Below are 18,029 nucleotides of genomic sequence, written 5' to 3' on the forward strand. Positions count from 1 at the left end.
GAAGCGGTTATCTCAGGGAGGTGGCATTGGGGACAGTTTTATTTCCTTCTTCATATTTAATGTCTACATTTTCTAAATTTTCTATAATGATCAGCCAGAACTTTTATATTGAGAAAAAGTAAGGACCTTTTCTTTTCACAAAAAAACAATTCTCATAAATGTGTATGACGTATATTGTGAATATTATGAAGCTTTTGGATCCACACGGGCAGATCTCAGAAACCCCAGGTGCTGCTGCCAACGCGCTGGCCCTCGGGCACTGCCGGGACCCTGGGTGGCTCTGGGCCCTGCTCCTGCCTGGCTTCCCTGGGGGCCGGCCATCCCGTACTGGAAAAACTTTCACCCTCCACGTCACGGCCACCTGGCTTGAATGGAAATAGCCAGCTCTGCCCAGCTCTGCTGATTCAAATGCACTGGGTATCCGCGGTGGGAACCGTACCTCCACGTGCTCCGGGTCCTCTCCTCTCCCTCAGAGTTACATGTGTCATCCTTTCTGGAGGAAAACATTCAGTGTGGCTCTAGTTGCAATAACTTGAGTCAGTCCCACTCGGTGCTGACAACAGAGGAGATCGGAGGTCTGAGGGTCAGAGACCGAGACCTCGCCGCGCTCGCCGGGCCTCCTGCTTTGGGCCGGAGGTGCTTTCAGGACCCAGCAGGTGACGGTGCTTATCGACAGAGGCCCGAGTTCCCTAAGTGAATGACCCGGGCACCTGGAGCCGCCACAGGACGATAAGCAGGAGGCTCCCGGGCCGCTTCCCCCGGAAGGTCCCGGGCGGCTGCGGCAGAGCGGGGCCCCCGCAAGCTCGCGGCTGCCACCCAACCGAGTGCTTCTGCCCGGGAAGGGGCCAGGCCCTCCGTCCTGCGTCCTGTGGGGTGGCCGGTCCTGGGGGTCCTTACAGGACTGCTAAGCGCATCACAGCACACAGACCCAAGCCTTTACTAACATGGTCAGACGGAAAGTATTTTCATTTAGCAAAGAGGACGCCCAGCAGAAGCCTGGCCTGAGGGGCGCGTCCTCCCAGGTTGAGCTCCGCCCCCATCTGCCCCTCGAGGCTCCTGTGAGCTTCCTGCACGTCTGTGCTCGGGCCTCCCTCGGGGCGCGGGGTGTCTGGGCCAGCACTGCCCCCCGCCAGCTGGGTGTGGGCCCCTGTCCATGGACGTGGGTCCTGGTGGGGGTCCCAGCACCCAGGCGAAGGCTCGGGGTAGGTGTAGGGCCCACAAACTGTGCTCCCCAGAAGTCGATGCAGGTTTTCAAGATCGTCCACTAAACACACTGGAGGGGGGTGTCCTCCAGCAGCCACGAAACCCCACGCACCAGCCCCTCCCCCGGCCCCAAAGGAACGCAGGCGTGTGACCCCGAGCCCCGCAGCGTGGGAGGTGGGGACCCCTTGGGCGGGAAGGAACGTCCCAGATCCTGAGCTGGCGTAGGGCCGCTGTGCGCACGGGCCCACCCCCATCAACCGAGCCCCTCACAGCAGTCAACGAAGGCCACGTGCAGGGCGTCCTGGGAACACAGGCCCCCCAGGGCTGCGACGCATTTTCAGAGCAGGAAATCCCCCAGCCGAGCTGAAAGTGGTCTGGATCCGGCCTCCTCATCGCCTGCAGCTCTTCTCAACGGAAACTCTCCCCGTTACCTGCCCGCGGATGCGCTGGGTGAGGGACGTGGGGAGGACAGCGGCCGAGCATGCCCCCTCGGGCTCAGCCCACCTCCAGACACGTCTCCTCATCTCAGAGACACACCTGGGTCCTGATGCGACCGTGCGGACGCAGACTTATGACTAGAGACGCGGCTTCGGCACAGTCCCGCCCTTTGAAAGTGCTGCGAACTGATTTCTACCAACAGTGGAACTGTCCCGAAGGCGCCGTGCCTGGAAGGGGGCTCAGGACGCGGGCAAGGCTGCCTCTGAGTGAGCCTGGGCTGCTCTCAGCTCCTGGTCCGCCCCGGTTCTCCACCGGCAGAGGACAGGACACTGCAAGTGTCCCCGCCCAGACCGCCCATCCCCGGGGGACCAGGACGCTCAGAGGGACAGAGCTCAGCAGAGGGGAAGGGGCCTCGGAGGCACGGGGGGCCCAGGCAGAGTGTCCGCCCTGAAGGCAGAAGGTGGATGGCGTCCCACAAACGGACTGTGGTGAGGACACACCAGTCGGTGCCACGTGAGGGGGCCACACGCAAACCACACTGGTCTGAGACTTGCGGGAAGAACGGACGGCAACCCCACAGGGGTCACATCATAGCGATAGCACCAACGCAAACACGATGCCCGCTGAACCAGTGGGCAACAAGGAGAGGCCGCCCCAGAGAAGGTCCAGGACAAGGACGGTGACCAAGCACACCCCTGCCGACCAGACTAACAAAGCGGGCACGGCCACATTACACTGTGCACGGTCACAGCGGCTCCAGGCCTGAGTCTCAAGAACGCGCAAGCCAGCAGCTCTGCTGGGCCCTGGAGCTGGTGGCGCATCCTGCAGGGATCCCAGCTAGGCTTGGCCCTACCTGGGAGGGACAGTCAGAGCGGGGAAGGGTCCAGCAGGCGCCAGTGGCTGGCAGCCACGGCGTCCCAGGGCCACCGTTGAGCGGGGATCGCCGGCAGGGTGGGGGACTGGGGGTCCGGTGGAAGGTGGGCGTGAGAGGTCTGGGTTCAGCTCGGGGTGCCCGTGCCCCGTCCCCCAGGGATCCGGCCCCTCCCCTGGCGCCAGCGCATGTGAGCTCCGTCTGGGGCCTGGGGCGGAATCCGTGAGCTGGCTCTGGGTCAGAGCTCCACCCCTCGACCGCTATCAGGGCTTCTTGTCTGCGTCCCTCTTGAGATGGGGGGCACTTTTTCGCGGCGATGGTGTCTGTGCTGTGGCAGGCGCTCCGTTCAGCTGTGCGCGGTGGCGCTGGTCAGGCTCCCAGCGCTGTTGCCAAGTGTGTGCGCTCGGCCTGAGATCCTAAGTGTGCCTCAGCAAAGAGCCCTCTGCAGATTCTTAACTTGGAGGTTCCTCCTGAGAACTAAAGCGATTGCTACCTCATTGTGAGCAGAGAAGGACTTGCCTTTCCTGCATCTGTGCCCTCCAGCTGGGCGGAGCCAAGGTCAGCGGGCAGGTGGCCTTTCTCGGGAGCCCAGGCTTGGCCGGGAGCCCGCGGCAGCCTGCAGGACCGGGAGCCCGGCTGGGGGACGGCACGGGGTGTGGGGCTCCACGGGTAGCCCGAAGATGGAAGGAAGGCAGCCTGAACCCGCTTCCGCTGAAGGGCCTGGTGGCCTGGGGCCCAGATGGTGGGCGCAGCCTCAGCCCCGTGGGCTTGGTCACTGAGCTGGCCAGGACTCAGCCCTTTGGTGGGGAGGCTGAGGAAGCAATGCCATCAGGACAGGGGCGGGCACAGTTAGAAGATAGAATTTTCAGTGTTTTTTATGGAGAAAAGGGCCTCCGAAGGCCAATGTGCCCGGTCTGGGCTGGTGAGCCCAAGAGCTGGATGGACGCCCGCATTTTCCAAGCCGGCGCTGCAGACCCTCCTTCCTGAGCTCAAGCGGCGAGTGCACCCCGAAATATGGGAGCAGGGGCTCCCCTCACCTCCCAGCCCCCCTTGAGCCTGGGGGCTTGCCGGACACTCAGGACACCCCTGGCCCTGTGTGGACGACGAGGGACACGCACAGGACCCACCCGCGTGGGAGGCGCCCGTGGGCACTGACAGCCAGGCCAGGAAGCTGAGCTGCGGAGGGCTGCGGGCCCTTCCTGCCCCTCAAGGCACCCAGATGCCACCCTGAGCCCAGGGAGCGGGCAGAGCGGGGCTCGTGTCCCTCCTGCGGCAGGGGGAGGGCGCTGAGTGCCCCGTAGGGACGCAGCCGCAGCCTCGCCCGGTTGGGAAGCACGGTGTCCCGGGCCGGAGGGCCCTTCCGGCGTCTCTGAGGTCAGCGCCCCCGGACAAGGGACCCAGGTGAGAAGGGAGCCTGTGCTCATCCCCGGAGTCGGCAGACATTTGGTCTGAGGCTCAGGAGGGACCACATGGAGTCGGGCGGAGTAGCTTTTACAGGTGGGAACAGGAGCCCTGGGGGTCTTTCCGAGGAGCAGGTGGGGGTCGCCAGCTGAGGTGATGGTGGCACCAGACAGCGAGTGACCAGGACGCAGGAGCCACGAGCAAAGCACAGCCTGTGGCCGGGCCCAGCCCATCCTAGCTGCTGCCTGGGCCTCGCCGGGAAGGGTCTGCTGGGACCTGGGCCTGAGGGCAGAGGGGGCCTGGAGCCCAGTCTGCTGTCTGCTCTTCTGTCAACGATCTGCCTGTCCAGCTGAGGGCACTGCGGTAGCAAGGGGGGTGGGGGGACAGTGGCCGTTCTCTGGAAACTTCAATCCACACCCTGTTTTTGCACCCAAAACACCTGGCAGCCTTGCTGGGTGAGGCTGGGAAGCCATGGGCCACTCTCCACCCAGAACAGGATCAAGTGGAGGACACAGGACATTGCAAACAGATAGCACTTCTGGCCGGCCAAGCCAAAGATGATTCAGGATTTCATAGAGGGCGGGCGGGGCACCGCATTGCCTCTGTCCTGGCCGGGACCCACACTCAGCCGGGGCTCTGTGAGGTGACAGCCGTGGTCCGTGTCAGTCCCGCCCCGCCCCCTTCTGCCATCACCCCCCCACCCCCCAAGCACAGGGCTGGATGTTGAGCAGGCTGACGGCCACTGCACACAGGCCCCTTCTTGGGATCTTCCCAGCCAGAGCTGGTGGGACCGTCCTTGCTTCTTCCTGTTTTTCGGTGTGAGCGGGGCTGCTGGAGCTGCCGTGGCCATGTCTACACGCACCGGGGGAGCCCAGAGTCTTCGGGCAGAGAGGCCCCAGAGTGTCCCGCTGGCTGAGTCCCCTGTCCAGTGCCCAGGCAAGCCCCACCTCTGCTCGTCCGTGGCTCTGGCTCGTGACCCTCTTTGGGGTTCAGAGTCTGAGTTGAGTTTCTTGCAGTCGAGAATTCCCGGCACCAATAAGCTTGAGGGACTTCCCAGGATGACCGGCTGTGCCCTGGCCCCTGGCTGCAGCCACGTGGGCAGAAAGTCAAAAATGAAGACTCAGAGAAATTGGAGGTATGCCACCAAAAGCACGATCAACAAAAGATGAAATGGATATACTGGAAATATCAAAATTAAAAGGACACCATTAAGAAAGTGAAAAGACAACCCACAGGATGGAAAAAAATATTTGCAGATCCTATATCTGATAAGGAACTTGCAACCACAATATGTAAAGAACTTTTACAACTCAACGATAAAAAGGACAAAGACTTAATAGACATTTCTCCAAGGAAGATATGCAAACGGACGAGAAGCACATGAAAAGGTGCTGACATCGTCACTCATGAGGGAAACGCAAACCAAAACCATGTGAGACACCACGTCTCACCCACCAGGACAGTCAGAGCCAAACGTCACAGGACAGCAAGGGGCGGAGCCTCCCACACGGCCGGCGGGCTGTGAGGCGGGCGTCCACATCGAGAACACCTGGGCCTCAGTGGGGTCGTTCCTCTCGACGCCAAACAGAGGCCCCACGTGACCCAGGTGCGAGCCCAAGAGAACTGGAAACCTGTCCACAGGCGTGTGCGTGCACATCCACAGCTGCCTGAGAGAAGAAACGAGCCAGGTGTCCGCCAGCAGCTGAACAGACCAACAACACGGGGTCCATCCACGCCACGGAATGCCACTCAGGCACGAAGAGGAATGAAGCACTGACCTGCTACAGCGCGGATGAACCCTGGACACGTTATGCTGAGTGAAGGAAGCCGACACAAGGCCACACGTCACGTGATTCCCCTCACATGAAAGGTCCAAAACAGGGCAACCCATGGAGAACGAACACAGGTCGTGCGGCTCCCTGGGGGTGGTGGGAAGACAGCGGGTAGTGGAGTTTCTCTCTGAGGTAGGCAAAGACGCTCTGCGATTGCCAGCGACAGTTGCGCACGTCTATGAAAATACTGAGAATCAGGAGTTGTACGTGTCACGCGGATGAACTGTGGGGCATGTGAACTAGATCTCAATACAGCTCAAGAATGAATTTAAAGAAAACAGTCGCCAGCGAGCCCAGGTCAGGGTGGGACGGGCGTGAGGTCTCTGCTTTACGGTCCCACTGCCTCACGCTGTGTGACAAGGCAGCCGTGAGGACAGGCACCAGGCAGCCCCAGCCTCATGCCACCCGCCTTCCCAGGACCCTCGCTCTCCCTCTGGGCCTTCTCCAGACCTCGTGACATCTGCACGGAACAAGAACCAGAGCCTCTGCCAGAAAGAATGAGGCCCAGTGGTCTCCGCCACCACACCAGGCCGGGCCCCCAGCCAGCACCCCTCCGCGGAGCGCGGGGAGTCCCGCTTTGCAGCCGCTGCACCCGTGAGCACGCAGGTGTCACGCACAGCCCCGTCCAGGAGCGGGTCCGCACACGGCGTCGCACGCCCATCCCTGAGCTGCCGCCTCACGTGGACATAAACACGATGCCTTTGGAAAGGCTGCAATCCCCAAGCGGTCACTTGGCATAACGCACAATAGCATTATCATTATTGTTGTCACAAAAACAGTAACGAGACACATGAAACCACAAGATGACGAGCCATTATATTCTCAGTTGGGGTCAAAGGCCGTATGGATGGTGGAGACAGAGAGGGAGGGCTGGAGGATCCCGGAGCGCTGCTGAGAGAGGCTCAGACCCCGGCCTGGAGCCGGGTGCCCCGTGGAAGGCGACCGTCACCAGGGTCAGAGCCTGAGCCGCCTGCAGGTCCGGCGGAGACCTGTCCCCCAGGGCTGGGGACATCTGCTTGCACGGAGTGGCCCACTCTGCGGCCGGGCCTTTAGACGGGGTGAAGGGAACGGCTCAAGGGCCAGGCTGCCACAGCACCGCTCACGCCTGTGTTCACAGCCCCCGAGAGCAGCTTGGTTCCAGGCTGAGGGTCGGCCCGCGTCAGGAGCAGCACCCCACTTCAGCCTCCCATCCTGTCGCTGACCAGCTGTGCGCCGGCGGGCACCACGGGGCACTGTGGGCCGCTGTAAAACGGGGCGACGCCAGCACCAGAAACCACACAGCCTGAAACCTGGACCAGATGGTGCGTGTGAACTGCCCTCGGGCTGCCGGACGGTAGCTCGTCAATGCGTGTTATGTGGAGGTGAGCGCTGGGGGCCGGGCAGCTGTGAGGGCTGCAGCGGCGAGCTGGGGAGGCCCAGCTCCACTGAGGGGCGACCTCAGCCACCCACGGCAGCCCACCTCCAGGGCTTGGTGCCGGCCTGGGCTATGTGGGGTCACCACGGAGACTGGAGATACGGCAGTGACACAGAGTGACGGGCACCTGCTGAGCTGAGGCCGCTGCAGGAGATTCAGGTGCTTCGCGGGTGTTCGGGGGGTTCAGCTGAATCGAGGGGAGAGGCAAGCGGAGGCCCAAGCAGGAGGTGAGGCAGGGCAGTCTCCGAAGGCAAGCGGGTAGGGGCCGATGCAGGGCAGGGGTTGCAGGGGAAGATCAGGGAGAGCGCCCAGGGACTGGGCGACGTGGAGGGGGCCAAGCGCAGGAGACCCCCTGCCCACTGCCCAGGAGTCCAGCCAAGGCCAAGGGTATAGGGTGCAGGGCGAAAGCAGTCCTGGGGCCCCACCCCAGTCCTTCCCTGTCCTTGATGAACCCGAGGCAGAAAGAGGCCAGCGGGTCCCCACCAGCCAGGCCAGGACCTGCAGTTGGCTTTTCCCAGAGACTCCTCCTCCGCCTCCTGTCCCTCCAAAGGACCCTCCCCAGTGGCCTCCTGTCCACTCGGATCCCCTCACGGTCTCTCCAAGACCCAGGCTACCACCAGACAGGGAAGCAGGTTGCCTCTAAAGTCCTGGGTGGTGCCCCAGGGTCCTCTCCTGCAAGTGGAAGGGCCTCTCGGGCGCCTCTAGAATGGGGGATGCGGGGACACGGGGTGAGAGGTAGGGTGGGGAGCTGTCCCCCAAGGGCCCCGCGCAGAACCGCGAGGTCCACTGCACCCTCGACACCCTAAGAGGCCGCCTGCCCCGGGTCCTCGTCGCCGGCTGGCGCCACCCGCCTACGCCCCTGGTTTGGCTCCCGCCCCAGCGGGAGGCGGGCGGGAGTCCCGGGGGCCGGTGCGCTGCGGGCGGCGGCCGCGAGGGGCGCTGCGGGGGCCGCGGTTAAAGGCCGGGCACGGGGGCGCGCGCTCAGAGGGAGCCGCGCCGCAGCCGCCGCCGCCGCCCCCGCTCCCCGCGGCTGACCGGAACCCGGTCGCCGGGTCCCTGCGGCCCCCGCGGACGCCGGATCCCGCACCGGACCCCAGCCCGGCACCTGGGCTCGGCTCCGGGAGCGCGCGCGGGCGGGCGGGCCGGGGGCGACATGGGGAAATTCCAGTCCAAGCACGGTGAGATGCGGGGCGGCGGGCAGGCGGGCAGGCGGGCAGGCAGGCGGGCAGGCAGGAGGGCGGGCGGGCGCCGGCCACTCACTGTCCCTTCCCTCTCCCCGCGCCCTCCGGCCGCGCCGCAGCCGCTGCAGCCTTCAAGCGGAGAGAGAGCCCCGAAGGTGAGCGCGCGGGGCGGCGGCCGGGGCGCGCGACTGCCACCGGGGCTGGGACCCGAGCACAGAGCGCGACGCGCTTTCTGCCTTCGAGGCCTGGGGGGCGGGGGAAGGCGGGGAACCTGGCCTTGGGGCCTCCGGGAGCGCACAGGTTTCCCCGCCCCAGACCGCGACCCCGGCCCCCCGCCGGAGCCCCGCGCCCCAGGCCGCGCGGCGAGGGGTGGGCGCGCCGGGCGGCGGGGCGTCGTCCAGGCGCAGCTCCCGCGGGCTTACCGGGCGTCTCCTTCCCTCCTCGGTGCCCCGTTTCCCGCGCGTCCGCCCACGGGGCCGCAGGGGACAGCTTCGTGGTGTCTGCGTACCTGGGTGGCCGCAGAGGCACGGAGGAGGCGGAGCGGCGGGGCTGCGTGGAGCACGGCACAAGGGACAAGCAGGTAGGCGTGGTGGGCCCGGCGGCCCCGCTGGGGCCAGGGGACCTGAGTAGCAGCGTTGTGCCCTCTGACCCGGACCCAGGACCCCAGGGCAGAGAAGGCGAGGGCCCCGACGGCCCAGACGGCCCCTCCCTCTGCGGGAGGGGGGATGTGGCGCGAGGCCTCACTCTCCCAGGCTGGAGGGGTGGGGGCAGGGCTGCGGAATGACCTGCTTTGGGCTCAGTGTTCCACACAGCAGTGGCGGCCAGAGTTGAAGGTTGCCGTGCTGCCCATCTGCCGTGTGGGTGACCGCTGGCCTGCGGGGATGCTCACGGGAAAGCCAGGCTTCAGAGGGACAGCCAGGGCCACCCGGGCTGCAGGTGCTGTCAGGGGCTGCAGGGGTCCCACTCAGGACCCAGCGCCCCTGAGAGTGGATTTGGAAGGTGTTCCATCCAGGCCTGGGGCACCAGAGGGGCCTTGGGCAAACCAGACTGCGCACGTTCGCCCGGGAGGAGAAAGAGGCCAGTGGATGGTCGCGGGCATTAGTGTGGACTGGAGTTGGGTAGGTGGCCATGCCAGGCGACTGAGACCCCCTCCTCGACCACGGCTTGCTCCCCTCAGAGCCCTCTGCAGACAGAGTGCAGCAGCTCACGGGCACGTCAGCTCTCCTTTTGGAAAGACGCTTTTCTGGCCGGTTGATAAATGGAAAGTTCTGAGTGTATTTGTAAACACTTGTGTGGCCTCGTCCTGAGAAGGGGCCCAGATACGCCATGAAATCAAACACACACTAGAGTTACGCTTCCTGTTTTCTGGGGGTGAAATTTTACTCCCATACCTGTGAAGGTAGGAACTCCATTTTACAGTATTTGCTGGGTACATCATAGTAAGGTTGCATGGACATTTGCTCCTCGGTACCAGGGGCCGCCCCAGCTGGTCTCTGTCCCTTCTTTGGGCTGATTCTGTTTGCCTGGGCAGGTGGGTGTTGGTAACGGGATGGTGTTTCCTTCCCGCTTGGTCCTCCTGTGTGTAGGAGGCGGCAGGTAATCCAGAGCGGTCGAGGGCACGTCCACCACCTAACCCTGTCCTGCCAGCCACCCGCCTGGGGGCGTTCTCCTGGGCGTGGGCACGGTGGGCCTTGGAGCTCTCGGGCGGGGCCGTCGTTAGCTCAGGACGCGGACAATACAGCAGAGCAGGTCCCACACGCAGGTGGTGTTCGTCCCCGGGCTGCGGGCTACGGAGACGGAAAACAGAATGCTTCCGCTGTGGCCGCGGGCTATAGTGCCAGGTTACGATGGTTTCTTAGGCCAATGGACTCCATGCTCTCGGGACGTTCTTGAAAGAACAGTGTGGGGTTTGGCTTGGGTTGTTCCCTTGTTATTTTGTTCTCAGCTGTGGTCTGAATGTTTGTGTCCCCCCCAGAATTCATGTGTTGAAACCTAGTCCCCCGTGTGATAGATGCAGAGGATGGCCTTTTGGGGGTGATTTGGCCCTGAGGGCAGAGTCCTCACGATGGGATCAGTGCCCACATGAGAGCCCCAGAGCACCGCGCGGCGTCACAGGCAGAAGGCCAGGTCTGCGGGCCCCTTGGTCTTGGACGTCCAGCCTCCAGGACCGTGAACGATGAATTTCTGTTGTTTATAAGCCACTGGTCTGTGGTGTGTTGTTGCCGCAGCCTGAATGTCATGCGACAGCCTCATTTCATGACACCACAACGTAGAAAGAAAAAATCTCAGAATAAGGGATGGGCCTTTAAATGTAATACATTTTCTCTTTCCTCGCCTTTTCCCATCTTTTCCTCATTTGGCCACGGGGCTGTGAGCCATGCTGGGAGTTTAGACCCCCCGGCCCAGGTGCTCAGGTGTCTCGCTGCCGCACCACTGACCCCCCTCGCCGGGCACCTCCACTCCTGCCTCTGCCTGGAAGTTGCTCTGTCGGGGGACATTGGGGTGTCAGGTCCTACGTTCCGCCTGTTTCCGGTCCTTCCCCTTGTGTGGTGTCCGGAGCCCCGTCACCGTCCCTGCCCTTCCAGGCGATGTCCCAAGGAAGGCCAGCCTGACTGTGCAGTGCCCCCAGGACACCTGACTGGGGTCAGCAAGGGGACACGTCCTCCTTTTCTGAAGGCCGCCCTCCTGTGCTTCCACGCAGGTCAGTCCTGGTGCGCCGTGTTGCCACAAGAATTGTCCCAAATGACCTCGTGGAAATTAAGTGCATGCCCACCATCTAACTCTCACCTGCCCTCACTCACCATCGCCCCCCCCAAAATAAAGGAAATGAGGTTGATTTTGCCCACTAATTAGTGAGTCATGCTGGCTCCTGGTGCCTACTTAGTGCACGTCTAATAAGGTGTCCGATAACTGTGAGTGTTTTCGGGCAGATAGATGCCCGCTTCACGATCTAGAGTGGTCCTCCTCGTTGATTCTGAGAGATGCTGCCTCGCTTCATTGCCAAGGGGCCCCAGGGGCCTGGGGTTGTGCAGCTGCCGGCCGGTGACGCGGGACATTGGCAAGAGCGGCACAGAGGATGCAGCAGGGAGTGACTGAGGCTGCACGTGCGTTACAGTCGGGAGGAGAGACGGCGGTCACAGCGTCAGCGCCTGACCGTGCTGTTCCAAAGGTGGGGCCGGCGGAGGCCAGGGCGAGGCCCTGTGGGGATACGGCTGCCCCTCCCGGGCACGTGCTCACTCGCCATCCGCCCGTCTGATTTCTCCATGCTCCCTGCGGGGCGGGAAGAGTCCAGAAGACAAGAATCACCACTAACAACTGAAACTTTGTTGTGACTCAAACACAGATGTCTATTGAGTAAGCCCAAGAAAGGGAATTCCAGCCGGCTCCAGAGGCGTGGGAGGCGCCCCGTGGCTTCTGGATGCCCCCCTGTCCCCCGCCCCCGTCACCGTGGAGCCGTGGCGTGCGGCGTAAACCACACGTTACGGGGCTGCGTCCTGTCCTGTGGATGCCAGGGCTCCTCCTCAGCTGTCGGGCCGCAGCCACGGCGAAGGGGTGGCCTGGGTGGCTTCCAGCAGGACAGGTGGTGGCGCCGTAGCCACCGTGCAGCTCCACAGGCTGACCCCTGGCCTTCCGTGACCCGCGCTCTGGGGACGCGTGATCTGTGGAGTCCTGGCCTGTGTGGGGCGTCTGGGCCCCACTCCAGGACCAGCCAGGGGGGCTTGGCTTTCTCTCAGGGGCCCGCTGCGCACCCAGGGCCCTGTTTCTGCCCTTGGATGTGGCCTGGCCGTGTGTGAGGCCAGCACAGGTGCGCACGCAAGCCTGGGGGCTCCTGTGGATTTGGGGGCAGCAACCACAGGCCCGAGGGCCCAGACCTCACAGGTCGGCAGGGAATCCCCCCAAGGTCGGGCGGTGTCAGTGTCCCTCACCCCGCCCAAGCTTGCAGAACTGCAGATGGCCTCCCTGGACCCCGCTTGGCCTACGGATGAGCCAGGTGGTCCTGACTGATCCGCCTCTGGGGAGCCGCTGGGCTGGGGACCCTGGAACCGCAAGGCCGCTTTGCGGGAAATGCCTGGAGGGGGCGGGGGAGACGGGGTGGCCTGAGGACCCCGGGAGGGAGCCGGCTGCTCTGAGTGTGTCCGGGCGTGAGTGGCCAACGGGTGCCTCTTCCTCACCTGGAAACCTGGGTGGCTGCTGTCTGCAGGCGGGCCTCCCGGTGGTGGGGGGGGAGCCACCGCGCCCGCCTGGCTGTCCCCGGGGGCGGGGGGTGCAGGAGGTTGGGGTCGTTTGTGGGCCTGCAGCCAATGGCATTTGACGACCAGGAGGCGCTGAGGGCACGCAGGCGGGCCAGACGCCATGCACGTGGCACCCACCCCAACCAGGTGCCCAGGGCGGGCGTGAGGGCAGAGCATGGGCCTGCCTCGCACGTGCTCTGGCATCCTCGTATGGGTGGCAAGGACTCTGGGATGTGGACCTGGCGAGGCTGCGGCCGGCGCCCCGACCTCAGGGCCCGGGTGGTGGATGGAGTTAGCCGTGGCAGGGCCGGAGGCGGGCAGAGGCTGTGCCCCAGGGCAGGACAGTGGTGGACGGAGACACCGCCCTCGGGATGCTGGTCTCTTGAGAAGCCCCCAGCTTCTGCCTGCCCTGGGGACACGTTGGCACGTGACACTGACCCACCACTCTCACGTGTGCCCTTGGGGGCAGCCGCAGAGAAGCCCCACGTGCAGACCAGGGGTGGTGCTCGGGCGGAGGACGGGGAAGTTCATGGAGCGCCCCCGCTCCGGGTCACTGTGCTGAGAGGAGGGGCCTGCAGGACGGCGGGGGGCCTGGAGCAGCCCAGTTGGCTGCTGGGTGGGCGGAAACATCAACTTTGCAGAAGTAGAAGAAGAGGCCTGCTGTCACCCTGCTTTGCTCAGGACGTGACTGGCCACCGTGGGAGAACCTGGTGCCACATCCAAGCAGCACCTGTCCCTTATCTCGCCTTCATTTTCCTCTGTGGAGAAGTAGTTAAGTGAATGACTTAGAGGGGTTTTGTTGAAGTCTTGCCTGTTATCTTTTCTTTAAAAATCCATGCCAGTTCGCAGTCTTCAGAAGTCAGCCCTCAGCCCTGGTAGCTGTCTGGCCGAACTGCCAGCTTTTAAAGGGGGTGTGAGCACAGACCCAGATGCAGTGGTAATCCAGAGTGTCGGTGTGGCCCCGGCCCCTGGCCCAGCAATGCTGCGCGACCGACTCAGAGCCCTGGTGAGGAGTGAGCCGCGTCCTTACAGCCCTGACACTGTGGGGTTCGAGGTGAGCTTAGGGCGATGAGTGTCAGTGAGTAGGTTCTGTCCTGGGAACTGAGACCCCACCGTGCACACACGACTCCTGGCCTCCGGAGCGATCTTCCTGGGCACTGAGACCCCACCGTGCACACACAGCTCCTGGCCTCTGGAGCGATCTTCCTGGGCACTGAGACCCCACCGTGCACACACTACTCCTGGCCTCCGGAGCGATCTTCCTGGGCACTGAGACCCCGCCGTGCACACACGGCTCCTGGCCTCCGGAGCGATCTTCCTGGGCACTGAGACCCCGCCGTGCACACACGGCTCCTGGCCTCCGGAGCGATCTTCCTGGGCACTGAGACCCCGCCGTGCACACACTACTCCTGGCCTCCGGAGCGATCTTCCTGGGCACTGAGACCCCGCCGTGCACACACGACTCCTGGCCTCCGGAGCGATCTTCCTGGGCACTGAGACCCCGCCGTGCACACACGACTCCTGGCCTCCGGAGCGATCTTCCTGGGCACTGAGACCCCGCCGTGCACACACGACTCCTGGCCTCCGGAGCGATCTTCCTGGGCACTGAGACCCCGCCGTGCACACACGACTCCTGGCCTCCGGAGCGATCTTCCTGGGCACTGAGACCCCGCCGTGCACACACGACTCCTGGCCTCCGGAGCGATCTTCCTGGGCACTGAGACCCCGCCGTGCACACACGGCTCCTGGCCTCCGGAGCGATCTTCCTGGGCACTGAGACCCCGCCGTGCACACACGGCTCCTGGCCTCCGGAGCGATCTTCCTGGGCACTGAGACCCCGCCGTGCACACACGGCTCCTGGCCTCCGGAGCGATCTTCCTGGGCACTGAGACCCCGCCGTGCACACACGACTCCTGGCCTCCGGAGCGATCTTCCTGGGCACTGAGACCCCGCCGTGCACACACGACTCCTGGCCTCCGGAGCGATCTTCCTGGGCACTGAGACCCCGCCGTGCACACACGACTCCTGGCCTCCGGAGCGATCTTCCTGGGCACTGAGACCCCGCCGTGCACACACTACTCCTGGCCTCCGGAGCGATCTTCCTGGGCACTGAGACCCCACCGTGCACACACTACTCCTGGCCTCCGGAGCGATCTTCCTGGGCACTGAGACCCCACCGTGCACACACGGCTCCTGGCCTCCGGAGCGATCTTCCTGGGCACTGAGACCCCACCGTGCACACACGGCTCCTGGCCTCCGGAGCGATCTTCCTGGGCACTGAGACCCCGCCGTGCACACACGACTCCTGGCCTCTGGAGCGATCTTCCTGGGCACTGAGACCCCGCCGTGTGTGCCGAAACAGACTAGTCTCTCATTTGAGCAACAAAGTGACCGACAAGATCTATATTTTAGTTTCATCTCCCTCGTTGGCAGCACCTGTTCTTCTTCAGCCGCCGTCACCTGGGCGGCCAGTGCTCGACCAGAGCTTGCCGGCAGGGCAGCACGGCCGTGGCTGAGCCAGTCCGCAGACCCTCCCTGGGTGGGGAGGAGCTGGACGGGGCTGCCCCGCCCCTCTGCCCCGCCTCTCTGGGGGTCAGGAGTTAGGTCAGGGGTCCCCAGTCCCCGGGCCGCGGAACCAGGCTGCACAGCAGGAGGGGAGCAGCGGGCGAGCCAGCGAAGCTTCACCTGCCGCCCCCCGCCGCTCGCGCTACCGCCTGAGCCACCCCCACCCCCCGTCGCCCCCCGTCGCTCGCGCTACCGCCTGAGCCACCCCCACCCCCCGTCGCCCCCCGTCGCTCGCGCTACCGCCTGAGCCACCCCCACCCCCCGTCGCCCCCCGCCGCTCGCGCTACCGCCTGAGCCACCCCCACCCCCCGTCGCCCCCCGTCGCTCGCGCTACCGCCTGAGCCACCCCCACCCCTCGTCTGTGGAAACATTGTCTTCCGCCCAGCAGCCCCTGAGGCCAGAACGGTTGGGGACCGCTGGGTTAGGCCGTCGCTTCCTCCGGAGGTGAGACACCGAGGCCACGCACGTCCCCTGTTCTCACTCCCGCCGTATGGCCGGGGGCAGCCACCCGGGCAGCCCCAGCGAGGCTGTCAGAGAAATACTGCCCACAGGTAACGACCGGGAGCCCCGTGAGGTGGCCCCTTTGAAATGGGGGCGGCTCCCCCACCCCGCAAAGCCGTCCTCTCTCCCCTTGTTCGCGGGAGGTGGCCTGCGTGGTGGCCTCATGGCCACCCAGAGCCCGCTCTGGGCCTGGTGCTGCCCGCCGGTCACTTGCTCTCAAGTCTCTGGGCCACAGCCTGTGCTCCGTGGCTCGGAGGCCACACGCCTCCACTTGGGTCCTGCGAGGAGGGGTGAAGCGAGGGACGTGCGGAGAGCAGGAGGGGAGCGGGCGCTAGTGCCGCGGGCCGGTCTCCGTCCTCACTGCCTGCAGGGGCGGTGGTGGATGGCAGCCCACCCGTGGGCAGTAAGCGTGACGGGCCCGAGCTTCCTGGCTTTCACCCCAGGGCCCTGTGAGCTGCGCCCGCAGGTCGCAGCCCCCCGAGAGGCTGGGTGCTCCAGGCGGGGGTCACGGTGGCCCCTTCCTCTCCTTCTCCCTGAAGAGGGCAGGCCTGTGGCTGCCGTCCCGTTCCCGGTCCCCGGAGCGGAGGCTCGGCTTCGCAGCAGCGGTTCGGGCCCGGCCAGGCACGGCCCATCTCCTGAGTTTGCCCTGCGCTGGGATTCAAGGGAAGCCGCCTGCTGGGTTGCTGCACGTCGCTGCCCCCGGGCCTCGGCCCCTCCTGGGCGTGAAGTGGGGCCTCTCCCAGGTTGACCCTGCATCAGACAGTCGCTGGGTTTGGAAGAGAAAGCCTGAGTCGAATGGAAGCTCTTGAGGAGGATGCCGCGGCCGGAAGCAGGCCTGGCGTGCGGGTCACCGCGGGGCCGCCGGGTCGGTGACCAGCCCCCAGGGGTGCGCGGCGGGCCTGCTCTCTCCACGGGGCCCGGACGCCTGCTGCCCTTTCTACCCAGCAAGGTGCCTTCTGGACAATTACGTGTGTGGAGCGAGGGGCTGACAGCATCGCAGCAGGAACCCTGGCTGCTGGGAGAGGAGGAGGGTGCCCGGCCCTCACAGGGAGAGGTGGCCTCGGCGATGGGCCGAGTGTGGGTTTCCTGGGGCAGCCATAACAAAGCCCCATGGACAGACGGACAGGCGGACGGACGGGGCGACTTAAACGACGGACTGCTTGTCTCCGTCCTGGAGGTGGAGGGTCCAGGTGTCCACAGGCCACTTCCCACCAGGGCCTCGCTCCCCTGCCTGGAGGCACCGCCCCTCCTGTGTCCTCCCAGGGTCACCCCCCTGAGATGTGACGGTCTCTTCGTCAGGACACAGGCTGTGGGATCAGGGTCCGCCCCGGTGACCTCATCTCACCAGAGGGCCTCCGCGGTGACCCCACCTCCGCACATGGTCACCTTCTCGGGAATTGGGGTGCAGTGTGGCCCTGATGGGCTGTGAGGCTTTCCTCGGCTCAGGACCGGCTCTGTCCCCTGCATGTCCACCCTCCACGTCCACCCCGTGCAGGCCCCGCCGCTGCTCTGACAGCCGACACTCAGCCAGCTTTCTGGGCTCTGCCGTCCCAACCAGGCCGGCGGCTTGAGTCCCTGAGCTGGTGCATCGCCGGGTCGGGGTCTCCTGGGGAGAGAGGCCCGAGGGGGGCCTGGGCCTCGCACAGGGGCGGCTCCCGTGGCCACGCTGACCGAACGCTCCTCCGCCCCCGTGCAGCGGCCACCTTTGCACCCCAGCTGGGAGCTGCACGGGCGTTGCTGCTCCGGGCCAGGGTCCCCTGCAGCCCCGGGTCCCCCTGGAAGGGCTTCTGGGGGAGGGGACCGCATGCCTGCCTTTCTGGTTCCTGCCTCCAGAGCTGAGGTCTGTAATCGTCTGGTTGTTGTGCTTGGAAGAGGGTGGCTATTTCTACGCTGGTTCCACGGTCTCCCTTTAACAGCTTTTGTAAAAGAGCCTCCTCTGTTCTCTGGAGAAGAAACCCTTGAAACGCACTTCCCTCTCTGAGCACTAATTTCCTTTCCCTGTGACCAGAAGGCAAAGAATCTCTAGGAGGACCGGGCCCTCACAACCCACGGGTCTAAGCCTTGCCCGTGGGGGTGTGTCTGCAGCTCCCAGTCTCACCCCCTCCAATCTCTTCTCAGAAGAGAAGGGAAGCCCCCCTCCCCCCTCCCTTCTCCCCTTTCCCCCTCCCCGCCCTCCCCCCCTTCTTTGGGCTGTAGGAGGTTGGCGACCCCATCCAGAGGCCAGTGCACCCTGACATCCTGGGGCACGTTGCATCCTTCTGGCCTGAGGGCCATCTGCTCAGATCTTTCTCCCCCAGGAAGACGGGGCCGTCCCTGTCTGGGGGGTTGCAGATGCCCACGTGTACACCCTAAACCCACGAGGTGCCGGCCCACTGCCCTGGGGTCCCTGGA

General features: G+C 64.8%; 1 protein-coding gene across 2 annotated transcripts in view; it reads left to right on the top strand.

Moving 5' to 3' along the window:
* The first annotated feature begins 8,156 nt into the window (after positions 1-8,156).
* The window catches only part of NKD2 (NKD inhibitor of WNT signaling pathway 2), a 28,426-nt gene continuing 18,553 nt past the window's right edge, over positions 8,157-18,029 (top strand). The window contains exons 1-3 of one of the 2 annotated variants that reach the window (XM_082381207.1): positions 8,157-8,337; positions 8,460-8,495; positions 8,823-8,920. In XM_082381207.1, the coding sequence (XP_082237333.1) occupies positions 8,313-8,337; positions 8,460-8,495; positions 8,823-8,920 (159 nt within the window). In that variant the 5' untranslated portion in view covers positions 8,157-8,312. The remainder of the gene's footprint in view (positions 8,338-8,459; positions 8,496-8,822; positions 8,921-18,029) is intronic. The other variant, XM_082381208.1, reaches the window with a different exon arrangement.

The sequence above is a fragment of the Balaenoptera borealis genome (assembly GCF_965194805.1).
Source record: "Balaenoptera borealis genome assembly, chromosome: 2".
NCBI lineage: Eukaryota > Metazoa > Chordata > Mammalia > Artiodactyla > Balaenopteridae > Balaenoptera > Balaenoptera borealis.